The sequence below is a fragment of the Schistocerca americana genome, chromosome 1 (assembly GCF_021461395.2).
Source record: "Schistocerca americana isolate TAMUIC-IGC-003095 chromosome 1, iqSchAmer2.1, whole genome shotgun sequence".
NCBI classification, from domain to species: domain Eukaryota; kingdom Metazoa; phylum Arthropoda; class Insecta; order Orthoptera; family Acrididae; genus Schistocerca; species Schistocerca americana.
In genome coordinates, this window is record NC_060119.1 from 1,047,460,559 (window position 1) to 1,047,478,434 (window position 17,876).

The 17,876-nt window shown below is 36.8% G+C and overlaps 1 protein-coding gene across 2 annotated transcripts in view; it reads left to right on the top strand.

Moving 5' to 3' along the window:
• LOC124617051 (mitogen-activated protein kinase kinase kinase 4) overlaps positions 1 to 17,876 on the top strand; it is a 217,227-nt gene that overhangs the window by 64,398 nt on the left and 134,953 nt on the right. For both annotated transcript variants that reach the window (XM_047145235.1, XM_047145236.1), the window contains exons 10-11: positions 11,237 to 11,497; positions 17,313 to 17,474. In XM_047145235.1, coding sequence (XP_047001191.1) covers positions 11,237 to 11,497; positions 17,313 to 17,474 — 423 coding nt within the window. The remainder of the gene's footprint in view (positions 1 to 11,236; positions 11,498 to 17,312; positions 17,475 to 17,876) is intronic.

The window sequence follows — 17,876 nt, forward strand, 5'->3', positions numbered from 1 at the left end:
GGGGGGGGGGGGGGGGTCACTTAAGGGCTTTCACATCTGTATCAAGAATTGACACAAATAATTTCATAAGTTAACTGGGAAATTGTCTGTAGACAGGGACAGGAAAAAATTGTTTTATTGTATGAACAATTTTGGTGTTATTTTATTACAGTTATGGTGTTATTTTATTACAGTTATGGTGTTATTTTATTACAGTTATGGTGTTATTTTATTACAGTTATGGTGTTACTTTTTATCAATTTTCGTATTCTTTTGACCTATTTTTGAAGCACTGTATATTCCTATTTTGTCTTTCTTCGTTGTTTTTCAGTGTTATGTTGAAAATGAAAATATTCCTCTGAATTGTGTTATAATTATTCATATCATATTTATTTACTTCATTAAAAAATTCATTTTTATTGTACATATTAAATCTAATCAATTAAAAAAAATAGCAACTTGACAACTTAACACTATTGAAAGTTTTTAAAAAGTGAGCATTGTCATAAATTCAAAGTTCTCTTCTGAGACTTTATGCCACAGACCCATCTGTACTTCAGTGTAATGGGGTCTAAATTTGAAAACAGAAGACAAATTGCTTTTAACACAAAATCAGACATTTGGCAAAGTCCTCTATCCTGGTGGTATCTGAAGTTGCTTCACCACTAAATTATGAAAGGAATTGTGTCCCTAAAGAATATCTTTCATGACTCAGACCTGCCATTTTAGGTACACACAGTACACTTTACCACAAGGCTGGCCATGACGTGCCAAACTTCACACGCGCACTCTGTGCAGGCCTTGTGCGGGCCAAGGCCCTGCCTATTACTTGGCTTTGCTTGGTCCTTCTCAGAAGTACCCGGGAAAGCACGACATTTCATTTAGCATTGCGGTGTGGCATTTTTCGGCCGGTGCAACTCTCTTGAGTTTGGCAGTGCAGCTCTCTGAGTTTAGCAGAATTGTGGTATCAGCGTTGTTTACCCTTTGCTGTTCGCTTGTTGTATGAAGGACATTCACAGCTTCGGTACCTGCACAAAAGACACGATGTAGCAATCTGCCATCACAATCCTTTAAAATGAATGGGAATGATAGAAGAGATGGATGAGAATTCTAAATTCGCATAAGCAACGGGTACTGCATATTTACTATGAAACGACATTACAATACCATGCAGAAAGAATTTAAAGATGTAGTTGACAATGAAAGAGCAAAAAATTATGAAGAGCTTGATGCTACGAATAGTAAAATTTCTGAAGTCACATGCTTTATTCCATTGTCAGTTGCAACAGTTTGCAGTGGAAATGAAGTAAGTGTATGGAGGCATAATATATTACTGCAAAGTAGGTTGGTTAAGTCAAGGGGCATGCCTGGAAAATTTTTTCTATTTAAAACTCGCTATTGTTGAAGTTATGAAGGAAAAAGAAGTACAGGAATGAAAATTAGAACATCCATAATGGTTTGCAGAATTCGCATTTTAAGTGGACTTGACTGCCCACTGAGCACAGTAAGGTATTGCTTGGTAACTTCTGTATGATTTGATGGGGATGCATTTAAAAAGAAAATTGTGTTGTAGAAGGGACACATTTTGACAAACACAGTCCAGTTCCCTAAGCTCACTGGCATTATAGGAAATTAGAGGTTTGAAGAATTCATTGTGACCCTGAAAGAATTACAGTAGTTTCATAAGTTTTTGAGAACACTGTCAACCATACGCCTGCTTTAAAGCTGGTTTTGAGACTGTTTGCCATTTCAGTTGAAAGTACCCCTATGCATATGCGTATGTATTTGATTGACCTGTTCGGTAATTTTGGTTTTAGCGGCAAATCTTTTTACGTTAAAACTGTCCAGGATGTCTAGATTGCATCCTCAAGTAGAGTTTCCAAGTCTCGATAAGGGTGCAAAAGTCCTACTATTTCGATCGACATATTTGTGTGAAACAAATTTTTCAATTATGAAACTAAATAAATCAAGATTACTTGGCAGCTTGAGTACAAAACTCTGTGAAATTGTTTGTGTCTGTCCCTATACCAACTGTTTGTACCATGTAAAAATTATATTGGGTCTTCAGGGCACCAAGAATAATTAAATAACACTGAAAATTTGTTTTGTTTGTGATCTATGATTTTGAGAAATGCGATATGTAAAACCAAGTCGTATGTAGTGTGAACGCACTGCCATTTAAATATGGTATGTTTGCAGTTTTCCCCTCTTCCCCCTCCTTGCGCTCAGACAGTGTGGCGTGGCAGTGGGAAAAATGTACAGCGGGGCTGAGCACTTGGCGCTCGGGCCCAGGCATGGCCCATGAGCTGAAATCTTGGCTATCCCTGCTTTACTTTGTAGGCCTTAAACACTTAACACAAAACCCCAAGTTATTTTGTTTTTATTATTTTGACAGAAACTTAAAATCCCGAGTACCGTATTTACTCGAATCTAAGCCGCACTCGAATCTAAGCCGCACCTGAAAAATGAGACTCGAAATCAAGGAAAAAAAAATTTTCTCGAATCTAAGCCGCACCTGAAATTTGAGACTCGAAATTCAAGAGGAGAGAAGAGTTTTAGGCCGCACCTCCCAATCAAAACAAAGTTGGTCCACATTAAGATGAGACACAATTTAGGTCGAATGAATGACGATACAGCTACAGTAGTTTGGTTCGAGTCGTAAGCTTAGCAGTTAAGCTTTACCAGGTAGCCATTGCTATGCGTCAGGCGCTCCGTATTTATACAGGTACCCTTCCTTCTTCACGTGCTTCGTCTGGTTTGAATTGATTGCTTATTTTTCTTTGATCTGATAAGTACCATTTTCTTTGTTATAGGTGTTTACGTCACTCGAAACTGAAAATGCATTACTGTACTGTGTCATGCATTGTTTGTCGCATTATGATAGTGCGTGTTTACGGCCTGTCGCCGCTCGCGGCATGGCTTGCTTTTCTGCGCGCTACCGCCGCTTACAATTAAAAAAAGAGAGGAATCGTCTCATTAGCGAAACAATGGCAAGAGACTGCTATTTGTTGTTACTTACACTGCTGCTTTCTTTGATAATGATCAACAAGAACCAAATAATAGACTGCGTATGATAGAACATGTTCTGAACGAGAGTTTAGCGAAAATTTTTCCCTGTTTGAAAATCTTTGCAGATGCCTCTTTAGTACATTACATTCTGCACAGATATTTGAGTCATCTTAGATTTAAAAATCTAGTCAATTGCCGTGCTTCATTTCTGACTGTATCAATATTAGCCATAAGAAAAATATGACTATAAACATGACACGATATGTATATTCTTCCACGTTTGCTGTTGTCTCACTCTAGTTTCGTAGTTTATTAGGCAGACAGGATTTAAATGAGATAGCAGCAAACACGAAAGAATATATCGCAAAATGTTTATATTCGTATTATTCTTATGGTGAAGAGAATACTGTATGTGATTCACAATTCATAAAAGTTCCTATTAGTAACCATCTTTTCTCACAGGTAGGAAAAAATTCAGAATGTAGAGTTGGCCATATTGACAAAAACCCCAAACAGTCTTGCCAGTCGGACTTTCGTAGTACATTGAAATACTGCTACATTCGAAGATGAACAATACGGAATTTGTATTTACTTCGTTGGATAATGTATGAAAATGCAGTGGTCGAAACTCGGGGCGGAGTAAAAAGCTCGTCTTCCACCTCTTTTTTTTTTACTGACGCAAAGGTTTTGGCGCCAGTATTTATCTTTGTGCCTGCAAAGCAAGCCTGGGTAGCGCTACATATATTTGACGGCAGAAATTAGTTGTGGCGGCACCTACCAACATTTTTCAGAACTTCCGCTTACTTTGCACTCGATTCTAAGCCGCAGGCGGTCTTTTGGATTACAAAAAACGGAAAAAAAGTGCGGCTTAGATTCGAGTAAATACAGTATACTTGGACAACTTAAGAACAGACCTTCAAAAAAATAAAACTCCATTTATATCCGTTTCAGTGCTGATAAGTGTTCATCTGCTTGAGCACATCTGGCCCTTCATTTGTAACGTGGCTGTCATGTTTTGGTTAAGGTGATCATTATTAGATATTGTCTGTACTGTGTGCAGCTTTGGATATTTGACAACAAAATAACGTGTTTTTAGCCATTCTCCTGTATTTTTGACTAGGCAGTGCTTTCTGAAAAGAATTGCTATAGTGGTCCTGGGTTTGACGTTAAATTTAGCACCTCATAAAGTGAAGAAGAATCTAATATTACTTGATTAGAGACTGAAAGTGATGACACTGTTAATCAGTTGAGTGACAAGTGCTTGCCAATGGTATGGGATAAATACATTCACTGTGCTCTAGCCAGCTCCTCCAAGATTAATGTTATCAGGAAACCATTGTGAAATACATGGTTGGACTTCATAGCTACACAGAAACTAAAAATGACATCAAATTTGAGGATATTTTAGTCAAAGTACAATGCATGAGTATACTTTGGATTTTATCATTGCTGCTCTTCAAAATTTTGTAACTCATCGTTTTGAGCTTTAAAAGCTATCTTCATGTGTCTACATGTAACTTCATTCTTTATAGGATGTTTTCCATTAATAAAAAATATTATTGTTTTGAAACATAATTTGAAGGGGTTAATAGAGTTCATTATCAACCTATAGATGAAACAATAATCTAGAGCCATTAACAGAGCCTCTTCCAGGTGTACATCACAGTAGGCTGCAACAGACTTCTAGCAAAGAAACTCAATATAGATTGGTTCTGAAAGAGAGTAGGAAAAAAAGTCTTGCTGCTAGGTAGTAGTCATGGGAGGGGTGTAGGCCAGATGATAGAGGACAAATTAGACACAGAGTACCATGTCACAAGCATTGTGAAGCCAAGAGCTAGCATTAGCCAGGTAACAGAGGGTGTGGGTAATTCGTGCAAAGGCTTTGGCAAGGAAATCAGGTTCTTATAATTGGCGGAGCATGGAATAGCCTGGCTAAGAACAGTAATTACCGCTTTAGGTGTGACCTGGATGAAATAGGAGTAGCAACTATACACACAAATGTGAGTTTTGTGGAGTTCCTGCAGTACCTTGACCAGCCCTGGGCAGATATTGCTGTGAGCTGTGTGATTCAGGCACCCTGATTTGAAAGAAGTGAAAATATCAGAAGAGCCTCACAAAATGCTTAATTATTATTATTATTATTAAGCATTACAATCCATGAAGGCTTTTTGCTGCAGAATGGACAATGTTGAACCACTTTGCTCTGTCTTTACAAGTAATTTGCCACTGTCTGTCATGTCCTAGTTTTCTGAGATCGTCTTGAATATTGTCCAAGTATCTCATGCGTGGGCGTCCAAGAGGTCGTCTTCCGGTGGGAATCTCTTCAGTCACTTTCTTGATGGTCCTGTTTGGTGGTGCTCTGATGACATGCCCTATCCATTTCAGTCTTTTGGCTTTAATTTTGGCCACTATATCGGAGTCTTTATATAATTTGTAAATTTCATTGTTATTTAGCAATCTCCATTCATCACTGATCCTATCTCTTATGGGTCCAAATATTTTTCTCAAAATTTTTCGTTCAAATACTCTTAATCTGTTTTCCTCTTTTTTTGTGAGAGTCCAGGTTTCAGATCCATAGGTGAGTACTGGTATAATCAATGATTTGTATACTTGTAGTTTGGTGTTCCTAGAAATTAACTTGCTTTTGAAAACTGTCAAGAGACTATAGTAGCATTTGTTAGCCTTCTGAATTCGTGATTCTATTTCAATTTTTATGGAGTTGTCAGAGGTTACTATTGTACCAAGGTAATTAAATTCATTTGTCTTTGTGAAAGCTGTGTTATTAATTTGCAGTACATTATTATTTGATGGATAGCGGGATAAGATAAAGTACATTGTTTTGTCTGTATTCAGCTGGAGGCCTGTGCCATTTGTGGCTTTAATTAATTGTGCTGTAAGAAGCTTCAAATCATTCTCACTGTCAGATAATAATGCAATGTCATCAGCGTATGCTACAATGTTAATTTTGCTTTCCAGTTGTGCTCCAATTTGTAGTAGCTTTACTTTTTGGATTATTCTATTGATTACTATGTTAAAAAGAACTGGTGAGAGTGAATCCCCTTGTTTGACTCCAGTTTTAACCTCAAAGTCTTCAGAAAGTTTGCTAGCTACTTTTATTTTGTATTTTGAGTTTAAAGTGCAAGATTTTAAACTCAAAATACAAAATAAAAAATGCTTAATAACGCACAGAAAATTAAGGTTAGCTTATTTTATCAAAATATTAGATGAATGAGTAGTAAGATACAAGAGCTTCTTGTCTGTTTCGAAAATTTAGAGAGCTCTAAAAAGATAGACATCCTGTGCCTGACTGAGCACTACGTAATAACAGGGTTAGATAAGTTACTTAAGATTACACATTGCAGCGTACTCTTGCAGAAATAACATAGGAAAGAAGGAGTTGTTACACATATATAGACAGAAAACAAGCTCAGAAACATTAAGACAAATAGATTTTGTAGTGCTAAGCACATAGAAGTGTGTGCTTGTGAATTAATACTAAGAAAGTTCACTTTTATTTGTAGCTGTACGTAGTTCTCCACTGGGAAGTTTTGAACTGTTTAGATAATCTGTCTTCCTTACTGTGCTATCTGTCAAATGCAGCAAGTCTCTGGTGAGTTCAGTGTAGATTTTCTGGAGGACACTGATAGGAAAAATGATATGGAAACTGTATTTGTTCCTACAATTTGGTCTCAGTAATTAACTTTCCAACATGGGTGGATAAAGACAGTAGGACCCTAATTGATAACGTTTTCTTTGATGAAACTCAAAGTAAGAAAATAACTGTTCATCTAGTAACAAATGGTCTTTCTGACGATGATGCACAGTTAGTTAGAATACACAACGTAGTGCCTAAGTATGGATACTCCTCAGTGGAAATCATTTAGAATAATTGATGACTTCAGGGCAAATGTTTTTAAGAATAGTTTACAGAATATGACATGGAAGGTAATTTATAATGAACCAAATGCTGACTTAAAATTTAATCTATTCCATGATAAATTCATATCATTATTTGAAAATAGCTTTCAGCATAAGCTAGTCAGAAAGGACACTAAACAGCCAAGTAAAAACCCATGGATCACTGGAGAGATTACAGTATCTTGTGAAAGGAAAAGGAAAATATATCTTTTGGCAAGAACATGTAGGGCCTCTGCAGTAGTTGAACACTATAAAAATACTCAAAACTATCAAGAAAGGTTATTAAAAAATCAAAGAACATGCCCATAATATCAGAAATCAGTACACCCAGTAACAAACTTACGGCAACATGGAATGTAGTGAAGCGAGATATAGGACAACGAGCCACAGAACAACACAGCAGCAGTCATAGGGACAAACACGTTGAGCAAAATCACAGTAGTGTGTTGAAAATGGAACTTCACCAACTTTCCTTCTGAAATTAAGAAAATTATACTTTCTCTCAAAAGATAAAACCTCATCTGGTTTTGATGGTGTTTCCAATAGAACACTAAAAATTTGTTCCCATTTAATAAGCCCAGTCTTGAAATATGTGATGCATGACTAACTAAGGGTATTTTTCCAGGGAGACTGATAAATGCCATTGTTAAACCCCTATTTAAGAAAGGTGGTAAGAGAGACGTAAATAACTACTGATCTATTTCACTGCTGACATCATTCTCCAAAATTTTTGAGATGATGATGTATTCTAGAATAGTATCTCACTTTAGCAACAATAGTATTCTTAGCGATTCACAGTTTGCGTTTTCAGAAGGGTTGCTCTACTGAGAATGCGATTTACACATTCACTCACCGGATTTTACAAGCACTAAATAATAAAATAGTTCCAGTTGGTATTTTCTGCACTCTCTCTAAGGCATTTGACTGTTTGAAGCACAGTATTCTTCTAGTAAATAAATTGATGTTTTATGGGATTAATGGTATAGCCAACCAATGGATAATGTTATAGCTAACCAAAAGATTACGAGCAAATCTATTTAATAACTCAAGCAATGTAGTCCAGGGACATTATTCTGACTGGAGAGAAATCATGTTTGGGGTCCCCCAAAGTTCAATCTTATTTCCACTACTGTTCCTTCTTTTTCCAATTTAAAGACTTATCAATAGGGGCACCTAATAATTTTCAGGTTTTCACCCTATTTATTATTTCCTCACTATGTGTTACACTTATCGTTGGTGTGGTACTTCCAGATGTGCAGAATCGAATATGTTGTATCTTTTGAGGGTGAGACCATTTGCAGAAAACCAGTCAGTGATACTTCTAAGAAGTTTATTTATCATTTTTTTCTGTTTCTGTATGTATGTTTGGACATCTGCTAGTGTCATGTGCAAAAGAACTAATTCCGTGTGTTGTATGCGGAATGGAAGAATGAGATATATATATATATATATCTCCAGCGATACGAAATGGCTAACAAACAGCAAAGTAAAATTTTATAATGAATTGAGAAAGTTTCTCCGTGACAACTCCTCCTATTCCATAGAAGATTTTCTATTATTGCAATGTGCAAAAGGTGGTGTGTTGAAATTACTAACTCACATCTACATATTGTTTCTTCTTTTTGTATGTACAAATTAGTTTGCGATTTGAATGTATAAGGGCTTGTTCGACATCATTACAATCTATCATGCAAAATGATCTATACGACACGTTACTAACTGACTGACTTAATAAATGGATCTGTCCCAGTAATACTTGTTAGCCTAATTTGAAAGAACAACCCAGTGCATTTCAGCGACCCTCCACCTCTGCCTGAAGTATTTATCCCTTCATATTTCTCAGAAAGTTTCCAGTTTTATAACCAAAAATTCATGTTTCCCTGTAATGAAGGAAACTTAACTTCGAATAAATGTAATATTTTATCCAGCAACGTCAGATTTCTCAATATTTTTGCACAACAAATCATACCAAAAATGATGTGGATTGGAGATATCTTTAACATGGTGCATCAATTAAACTGCATATTCGAAAATCACCCAATGTGGAACTTCAGCTTCACAACCACGCAAATCAACATCACGCCTGTTCAGTTTGCTTCTGTCACCCAATTACACCATAGGAAATTTGATGTCATGCAAACATGTTCTGGGTGGTAAAACAAACCACTGATAATACTTCCTTCACTTTTTATTCAACTTTTTTAAATTTTGTGAATGAAGTATGGGGTGACAGTGTGACCTGTTATGTGGACCAGGGCCTAGGCTAGATTGAAAGGTATCAGATGCCATGTTAATTTAAGTTTTTGCAAAACTAAGGTGCCATATGTGGTGTTATTTATTTTGCATATAATGAAAATATCTAGTTCAATTAATGAATTGCACCATTTTTTTGTACAATATGCTGTGCAAAATAGTCAGAAATATTTATGTGATGACTAAAATTGCTGCTGGAATGTAGTTCTTTGTCGTCACATCTAGAACCATAGATTTTCATGTGGAAAATCCACTGTAATTTTAAGAATATGTAAAGTTCTCAGAATTGAGAAAAAGTCAAAATACAATTTCAGCATTCAAAGAAAATAATCCTTTTGAAAATGCAGTGTAATTGAATAGACAAAAAAGTCTACTCACCAAGTGGTGGCAGGAAAATACATGTATACAAGTTATGAAAAATGTGCAAGCTTTTGGAGCCAGTGGCTCTGGAAGCTTGCGAACTTTTAATTATTCTTATATGTGTGTGAGTAGATTTTTTTATCCATCCAGGTACATTATAATTTTAACATTCAGTAACTGTTAATATCAAAATTAATAAACTGCTGACCTCAGATTTACCATTTTACATGGAAAGGGGGAAAAAATATGTCATTCCATGATGTTTCACAAAAACTACCAGTTCTGTGTTATGTTGCTATAAACTGCTGATTGAATGTTATTTTCCACTTTATCATCCACACAAAATTTTCCCATCCCTATCTATAGATACTGTCAAGTGGCTAACACTGTTCCTTTCAATGGATTGCCTTCAGCAGAGACAATCAGGCTGTGGTTTGTTTTGTGGCATTGCCACATATTCACACTCAGTTAATAGCTATAACAATTTTTAATACTTCATCCACTGTCACTACACATTATTTGAGTCTAAGGACTACTTGTGTGTGAACACAAACATCTGAACACAAATCTTGCTTCATGTTCACAAAGTGTGCTTGAGTCCAATGAAAAATGGTATATTTATAAAGGTTCTGAAAATCAGTGAGCAGGAATATTCTCCTTCCATTGCCATAGTTCTCATTTAGTCAACATTTTTACTATTATTATTGCATTGATCACAATTCGCACTGTTTTTGGAGTTTATTCCTATTTTCAGGCGATGTTTTAAACGTACGTAAGCTTTTATACAGGATGACTCAGCTGCCTCTACCGATTCATATTATGCAACCCGCTCTATGTCTGTATCAGGAATGGTATCCAAATGATGTCGGCTATGTAGTCAATATAAGTGCCCTCTCAGAGTTTTGAGCAACTGTCAGAAACAGGATCGTACTGTTAAAAATTCAGGTGAGAATTGCCTATGAGTTACTCAGTATTTTTGGACCAATTATCTTATTTCTGCCCTAAATATACAAATCCCTCCAATCTTTCTTTGTGTAATTGACACTATAATCAGTCAGGTTTTGGATGTCTCTGTAAGTATATTACGTTTATTGTACTTAATCATACGTAAATGGTTTCGAGGTTATATACCAGAAAGTTGTTACTTTCATGCTTCCCATTTTGATATCTCCTATTAATTTCATTATCGCTTTATAAGGAACATTTCAGAATAAAGTTAGAGACTTCCAAAACCTTTATGACTACACCACCAGAATTCATGACCAGTCCTCAGTTGTATTTTTTATGGTGTGGTTCTATTTACTAACAGTCGCCCGTAGCTCTGAAAGGGAACTAATATTGATTACACCGCTGTCGCCTGTCTGGATAGTGTTCCTGTTGCAGACATAGCGTGGGTTGCGTAAAACGATTTGGTAAGGGCATCTAATTCACCCTGTATAAGTAAGGAGGATCGTTTGTCCCCATGACAAAAAAGACCTGTTTATGTTGTTGTTTTTCAGTTTGTATTGTGGTTTTCAGCACCATTTGAAAGAACTGTTGATATTATCTATAATGTGTCATGCACATAACACATTAATAGCGGACTGCTGTTGCATGTTATAAAAACACCTTTACCAATTATTTATTTAAGTGTGATGATACACTTGGTTTTTGCAATTTGTTATGTAAGTCAAATTTGATTTTATAATTAATACATTTTCTTTTTATGTTTATACAGGGTGCAGAATCCAGTAGCACACTTATTAATCCTCCAAATTCGTGTCCTTTCAAAGGCACATCTTTCGAGTTACCAGAACATGAACAAGAAGAACTGTCTCGCTATGGGTACTGGAGCGCAGAAGCACGCAGTTTGCATTTACCTTCATACCGTTCCGCATTTCTTTTCTTGTCTCGAATTCCTTTGGAAATCATTCATGAATTTTTACGTATGCGACTCGAACAGAAACCAGAAAACCCTTCTGCTTTGTGTATTCGACAGGTAAGTTTTTGAATTGTATGCATTCTACATAAATTATATTGATTAACCGCTATGGTTAACAACTATAGTTGTGATCTGCCTGCCTTTGATCAAGGAAACATAGATAAACAAGTAATTGTGTTTACAGGACATGGCTAAAACAAAAATAAACAGTTTATGTAAAAAATCTAAATAAATGTAAATTTAAATATTTGCTGTAGGGACAATAGTGAGGAAATTCTACATTTGTCTATGAAATACTCGAACCTTTGTTCAGACAATTCCTATTTTTTTTCTTTAATTGTATATTTCAGCCTCAGGTCACACAAATGATATCAGTACCATACTTCTTGGCAAGTCATCATCAGATGATCTTTTTAAACAGCACAGGAAAGGGGGTAGCAAAATATGTTTAGGAAACTAAATTATGAAATTAAACTAACTTATATAGACAACCACATGCAATTGAATAAGTTACATAGTAACTTGTCAAAGTACAACTTCCAGGAGAGGCGCTAACAATGTAAACACATTTGCATTCTGATTCTTTCATATGTGAATTAGTACATAACAGTGTAAAGCTGATAACTTTTAAATCACTGATTGTGAAGTAGAGCCTTATCAAAGTGAAAACTATTTTAAAAAATCATCTAACTACTGGTGTATGTAAGCAAGACGTACACCAGAAGTGTAATGACGCGTACCTAATGATGTGATTCGCAAGTGGCAAATTTATCACTGATGGTTGCAAGAGTGCACTAACCAACCAGTGTAAAAGAACTGACAAATCCAGCTACTATTAGACAATCGGGAACCAGCAGTAAAGGATGCCCAAAAAAGGAGAAAGGCAAAAACCAGGGACAGGGTGAGTCACAAGAATTAGACATTTTTGAAATGAACAATACACGCTTAATTTGTAGCGCAAAAGTGAATTTACTACTATAGTATCTTTGTAATTACATGTCATTTGAAATGCATATTATGAATGGAAGATAATGTCTGGCAGGCGGTATCCACTTTCTTGATTGCAGGTTTCAAGCCTGTGTTGTAAATCCGTGTAAGCACAGGCCAACATTTCATGATCAGTTACCTCTACTTCCTGCATGATTGCGTTCTTCAAACCAGTCAAGGGGCAGAGTTTGTGGGAATACACAAGAGAATTGAGGTATCCCCACAAAAAGAACCTGCAAGTGCTGTATCGGGGGATCTTGGAGGTCACATGATGTCTCTGAAATGGGGAACTACTCTCCCTGGAAAGATGCGATAAATCATGTCTGTAGATCCACATTTGTAAAATGCATTGCGGTGCCATCTTGATGAGAATAAACATTGTTCTTGTTTTGTAGATGTTGCTGTCACAGCTGTGGATGCAAGAAAGTGTTAAGCGAGTAAATGTAATGTGCAGTGTTGTCTGTCACAGTGGTACCATTTTTGTTTAAAAAAAAAAAATGGTGGGCCAGTGATGTCAAAATCGCTAATCACACACCGTATCATTACATGCTCTGAAGAGAGTGGTGTCTTGTGAATGATGCATGGATTCTCAGAAGCCCAGTAATGGAAATATTGCTTATTAACCTCCCAATCAAATGAAAATGAGCCTCATAATATGTGCCCTTCAGTTGCTGGTCAGTACTCATCTTGTCTGGATGAGATGTTACATTATTCTTCAAAATAGTGTGCAGCAATTCATGACTTTAACTTACCTTGCGCATATTGTTGTGCAGGCCACTCTGGGGTTCGAATCAACACCTCTCTCACTATCTTGATGTTTTCTGGTGTCATTGCAGGCTTCTTAGAACCACATGGGTTCTGTAAAATACTTCCTGGGGTGGCCTAAGACCAATAACCCACTTGAGAATCATATTGCGGTTGAGAAAATGGTATCACAGCATCCACGGTTGAAACGGCTCTACACTGATAAGACATACCCAGCATATTGTACATGTATGTCATACTCAGACAGGCAGTGCTGTACTGTCCACTTCAGCATCACTACTGAAAAGGCGTCTGATAGCAAGAACACTGCTGAAGGTTCCCACACTCCATCTCCATGCGGGGCTGTCATACTAACCATTTCAAAGATGCCCAGTTTTCGTTGGTCACCCAGCATCTTAACAGATCAGAAAATACTTCTAAAAAGGCTTTGTTATGTGAATTATTTTGTTTGTTTAGAAGTGATGTGACAGTTTAAGAAATTGAAATTTTTATTATTTTTTTAAAAGTGTATGTAGGTGGTATCCTTTAGGAATGTAATGAAAGATATCTAGATGGTTATCTTTGCTTCCTACTTTAAACTGCTATTTTTTCTTCTTTTTTAAATGAGTACTGATCGCTATATTTTTACATCCTATATTACAACGTTGTCGAAAGTGTATACTAAAAGATCTGTGTGTTTATTCTGTGTAAAATGTTGGACAGGCAACACATGTTATCTTATACACCTGAGTTTGAATTTGAGTGTTCATTATGATCTACTCTTTTCTTATGGCATATTTTATGCTGAAGCTGATGGTCTTTACAGAAGATTACTCTCGTTTTATTCTTAGTGAAAGAATGAACAGTCTCTTCAAATAATTTTCCTCTGCAAGTAGTGCAACACTTTTTTGTGCTTGGCATTTGTCGTCTACACTACTCATCCACTTCTTAATTTCCCATGCATTTTAATGACACTCGTTCCTTCATAATTGGTAGACCCACCTACCTGTTTTAATATATCAAGTTCTTAATTTAGGGTTAGACTTTGTAATCTGTGTATCATGAACTAAATATGTCCACTTATGTTAAGCGGGGTGGGTAAAAGTCGAGGTTGGTTGGTTCGGAGAGTAAAGGGACTAAACTGCAGGGTCAACAGTTCCTGGTAAAAGTCTGTATCAGGGCCAGTGGTGTATATACCTGTTTGGTGTAGCAAAGTTATTTAGTTTTCACTATGAAGTATGATGGAAAGGAAAGATTGTAAGACAGCTGCTTGGTGTATGCAACCAATGAGAGAGCAGCAGACGCACAATGCATTTCTAAGCAATAGTGTGACATTCCCATGTCAGTATGTCTGTAATAGTAACATATTCAGAAAAAAAACCAAGCAAATAGTTTGACAACCAAGATTATTAGCCTACTTTAATTTAAGTTGTGCTATTAGGTTCAACCTCATCACATCCTTGTAGTTGGTAACATATTTGGAAGAAACAAATATATGTGACAACAAAGATTATTAATTAATGTTTTACAAACAAAACTGTATTCCAACCTAAACTAGACATAAGTCTAAGCAGCAGATCAGTCTACTACCACAAACAAGTAGTTCAGCTTTCACCTTCATTGGCATCTCCACTGTCACATTCCATCCTACCACAACCTTGTAATTCATGAGTTCATACATATCAAAAAAAAAAAGAAAAAAAAAAAATTGTGACAGTGAAGAAAATGGTTTCAACTTTGAGGCTAAAAATTCATTGCCTCTTTTCTCACCTCTCATTGGTCACATGAAAGTATCATCTCATTGGGTCGCAAAATTGATGCTTTGCCAACTTGTGAGTTGTAAAGAAACACTGCCATGACTGATGCTGGTCTGGATCAAGATGTTAGCCAGGTGGTTGCAATGGCTTCTGATCAATGATGGCATCTGAACAGATTAACGTACGTTAGACATCAAAATTTTGTCTGATATTCTGTTTCCATGTAGTAAGCTCTAAAGAATGGATGATCTTTTTTTTCTATTTCTTACGTCAATTTTATTTTAGAGTGCACTCTCCCACCACCACCTACTCCAGTCCTGTAACCCGGAAGGTGTACACGATCAAAGGCAGAGCCACGTGTGAAAGCACCCACGTGATTTACCAACTGACCTGGGTACACTGTGAAGCTTCCTACGTGGGAATGACCAGCAACAAACTGTCCATTCGCATGAATGGACACAGGTAGACAGTGTTTGTTGGTAATGAGGATCACCCTGTGGCTAAACATGCCTTGGTGCACGGCCAGCACATCTTGGCACAGTGTTACACCGTCCGGGTTATCTGAATACTTCCCACTAACACCAACCTGTCAGAACTCTGGAGATGGGAACTTGCCCCTCAGTATATCCTCTCTTCCCGTTACCCACCAGGCCTCAACCTCCACTAATTTCAAGTTGCCGCCGCTCATACCTCCCCTGTCATTCAACAACATCTTTGCCTCTGCACTTCCGCCTCGACTGACATCTCTGCCCAAACTCTTTGTCTTTAAATATGTCTGCTTGTGTCTGTATATGTGTGGATGGATGTGTGTGTGTGTGTGTGTGTGTGTGTGTGTGTGTGTGTGTGTGTGCGCGCGCGCGCGAGTGTGTACCCGTCCTTTTTCCCCCCTAAGGTAAGTCTTTCCGCTCCCGGGATTGGAATGACTCCTTACCCTCTCCCTTAAAACCCACATCCTTTCGTCTTTCCCTCTCCTTCCCTCTTTCCTGATGAAGCAACTGTGGGTTGCGAAAGCTTGAATTTTGTGTGTGTGTTTGTGTTTGTTTGTGTGTCTATCAACATACCGACGCTTTCGTTTGGTAAGTTTCAGCATCTTTGTTTTTAGATATATTATTTTAGAGTGAAATAGATTCAATACTTGCCTTATACGTTTGGTTTCAAAGTTACCAACTGTATACAGTTACTTAGATAACTGTAGACTTCAGTCCCAACAATCAGAACACAGATACGGGCTGATTCTGTGGTGATGTTATAAACTTTCAGGGATGATGGAGAAGGGTAAATGTATCAATTTGAGGTGGGGAGCCTGATCCACAAATGACAGTGTCAAACGTTATAAGCGAAAATCGTTTTGGCAGTATATACATGCAGTGGTACGGTTGTTGCTATTGTTGAAGTGTAGACAACCTTCAGTGGTGGCAGTCTGGACCAAAACAAGGAAAAAGGTCTAGTAAACATAAGACTCTAAAAGCACACCTGAAGAGCAATGAATACTTGTTCATCTTTGACTCCGTGAAACCATCTCTTCTATTGTGAGCTTTTTGGTTTCCATATTTTTACAAGAGTTAGTATGGCCCAAGACAAGAAAAGAATTCCATTAAGTATAGGCTCTAAAATACATACCTGAAGAGCTATGAACACTTCTTCATCTTTGGTATCGTGAAACATGTATCTTCTAATGAAAAAGTGCTCAAGCCGATGTATACTAGGCATTTTGTTCTTGCTTTGGACCATTCTACCACATCCAAATGTTGCCTACCCTACAATCTTAGCAACAACAGTACCAGTATGTGTATGACAGAGATACTAGAATAATTTTTGCATATAACTTTTGACTTGGTTGTTTCTAAACTAGGGCGCCTTACCTCAAATTGATACATTTACTCATGTCAATCATTCCAGAAATTTTGCAACATCATCATTGAATCACCCTGTATGTTTACATTGTTTGCATCTCTTGTGGCCTGTTCAGTTGTTCTTAGGTGAGTTAATATGTAACGTATTCAAGAGTGTGTAATCCTATGTAGGAGTTAGTTTGGTTTTGTAATTTAGTTTCCTAGTATTTTACTACCCACTTTTCTTTCTTTTTAAACAGATCATCATCATCATCCCTTGCTGAGAAGTTGAAAGTGCCAATGATACCATTTGTGTGACCTGAATTTGAAATATGTAGCACAAAAATTCATTTACGAGATATGCACTGTGTTCTCCTAATGCAATATTATACCTGGTTTGTGTTAGTCGTGTATGTGTTCATGGTTTTTTACTTTCTACATTTCATTTGTGACTTCTTGCGTGCCATTTTTCTACTTTATAGAAAACTGCACTGTATGCTCGCATGTACTTGCGTGTTAAATATATATGTCTATACATATTACGATTTACAGTTAATGCGTGAAATGAAGGAGGGTATCCGAATAGCTGTTCTCCATAGGCAGAGGTATTTGTCACTTGTTCATGCTGTTCTTTGGGATTGTGAAAAGGACATTATTGAAGGCTTTGAAGAAGGTGTCAAAGAATTTGACCGAAGTGTGAAGATGGTGTTAGAGGTAAGCTTTTAACATACTTATGTTCTTATTTCACTGAATGCTTCTTTCATATAGTGCTTGTCTTCTCCAATATGAAAACTGTGAACAAAAGAACTACAGGACACTAAAACGAGAGACAAAAGCATGAGCAGTTAACAGCACTATAACAAAGCCAAAAAAAGTAGATACAAGTAGCTAAAAATATAATCATTGCTGAAAGAAAAATGTGGATTAAACAAAAAAACCAGATCAAGTCAGTGGTTGCAGTTGGTAAAAAACTAGCAGAAGTACTCACTGGTAATTATATACATGTGCCACAGACTTAAGACAAAAATAGAAAGGCACTAAGGTATCAACAGAAGCACAAGTTCATGTTTGTGAAACCTGTGCCAGAAGAGGAATTAAAAAAAGCTATACAGAAAC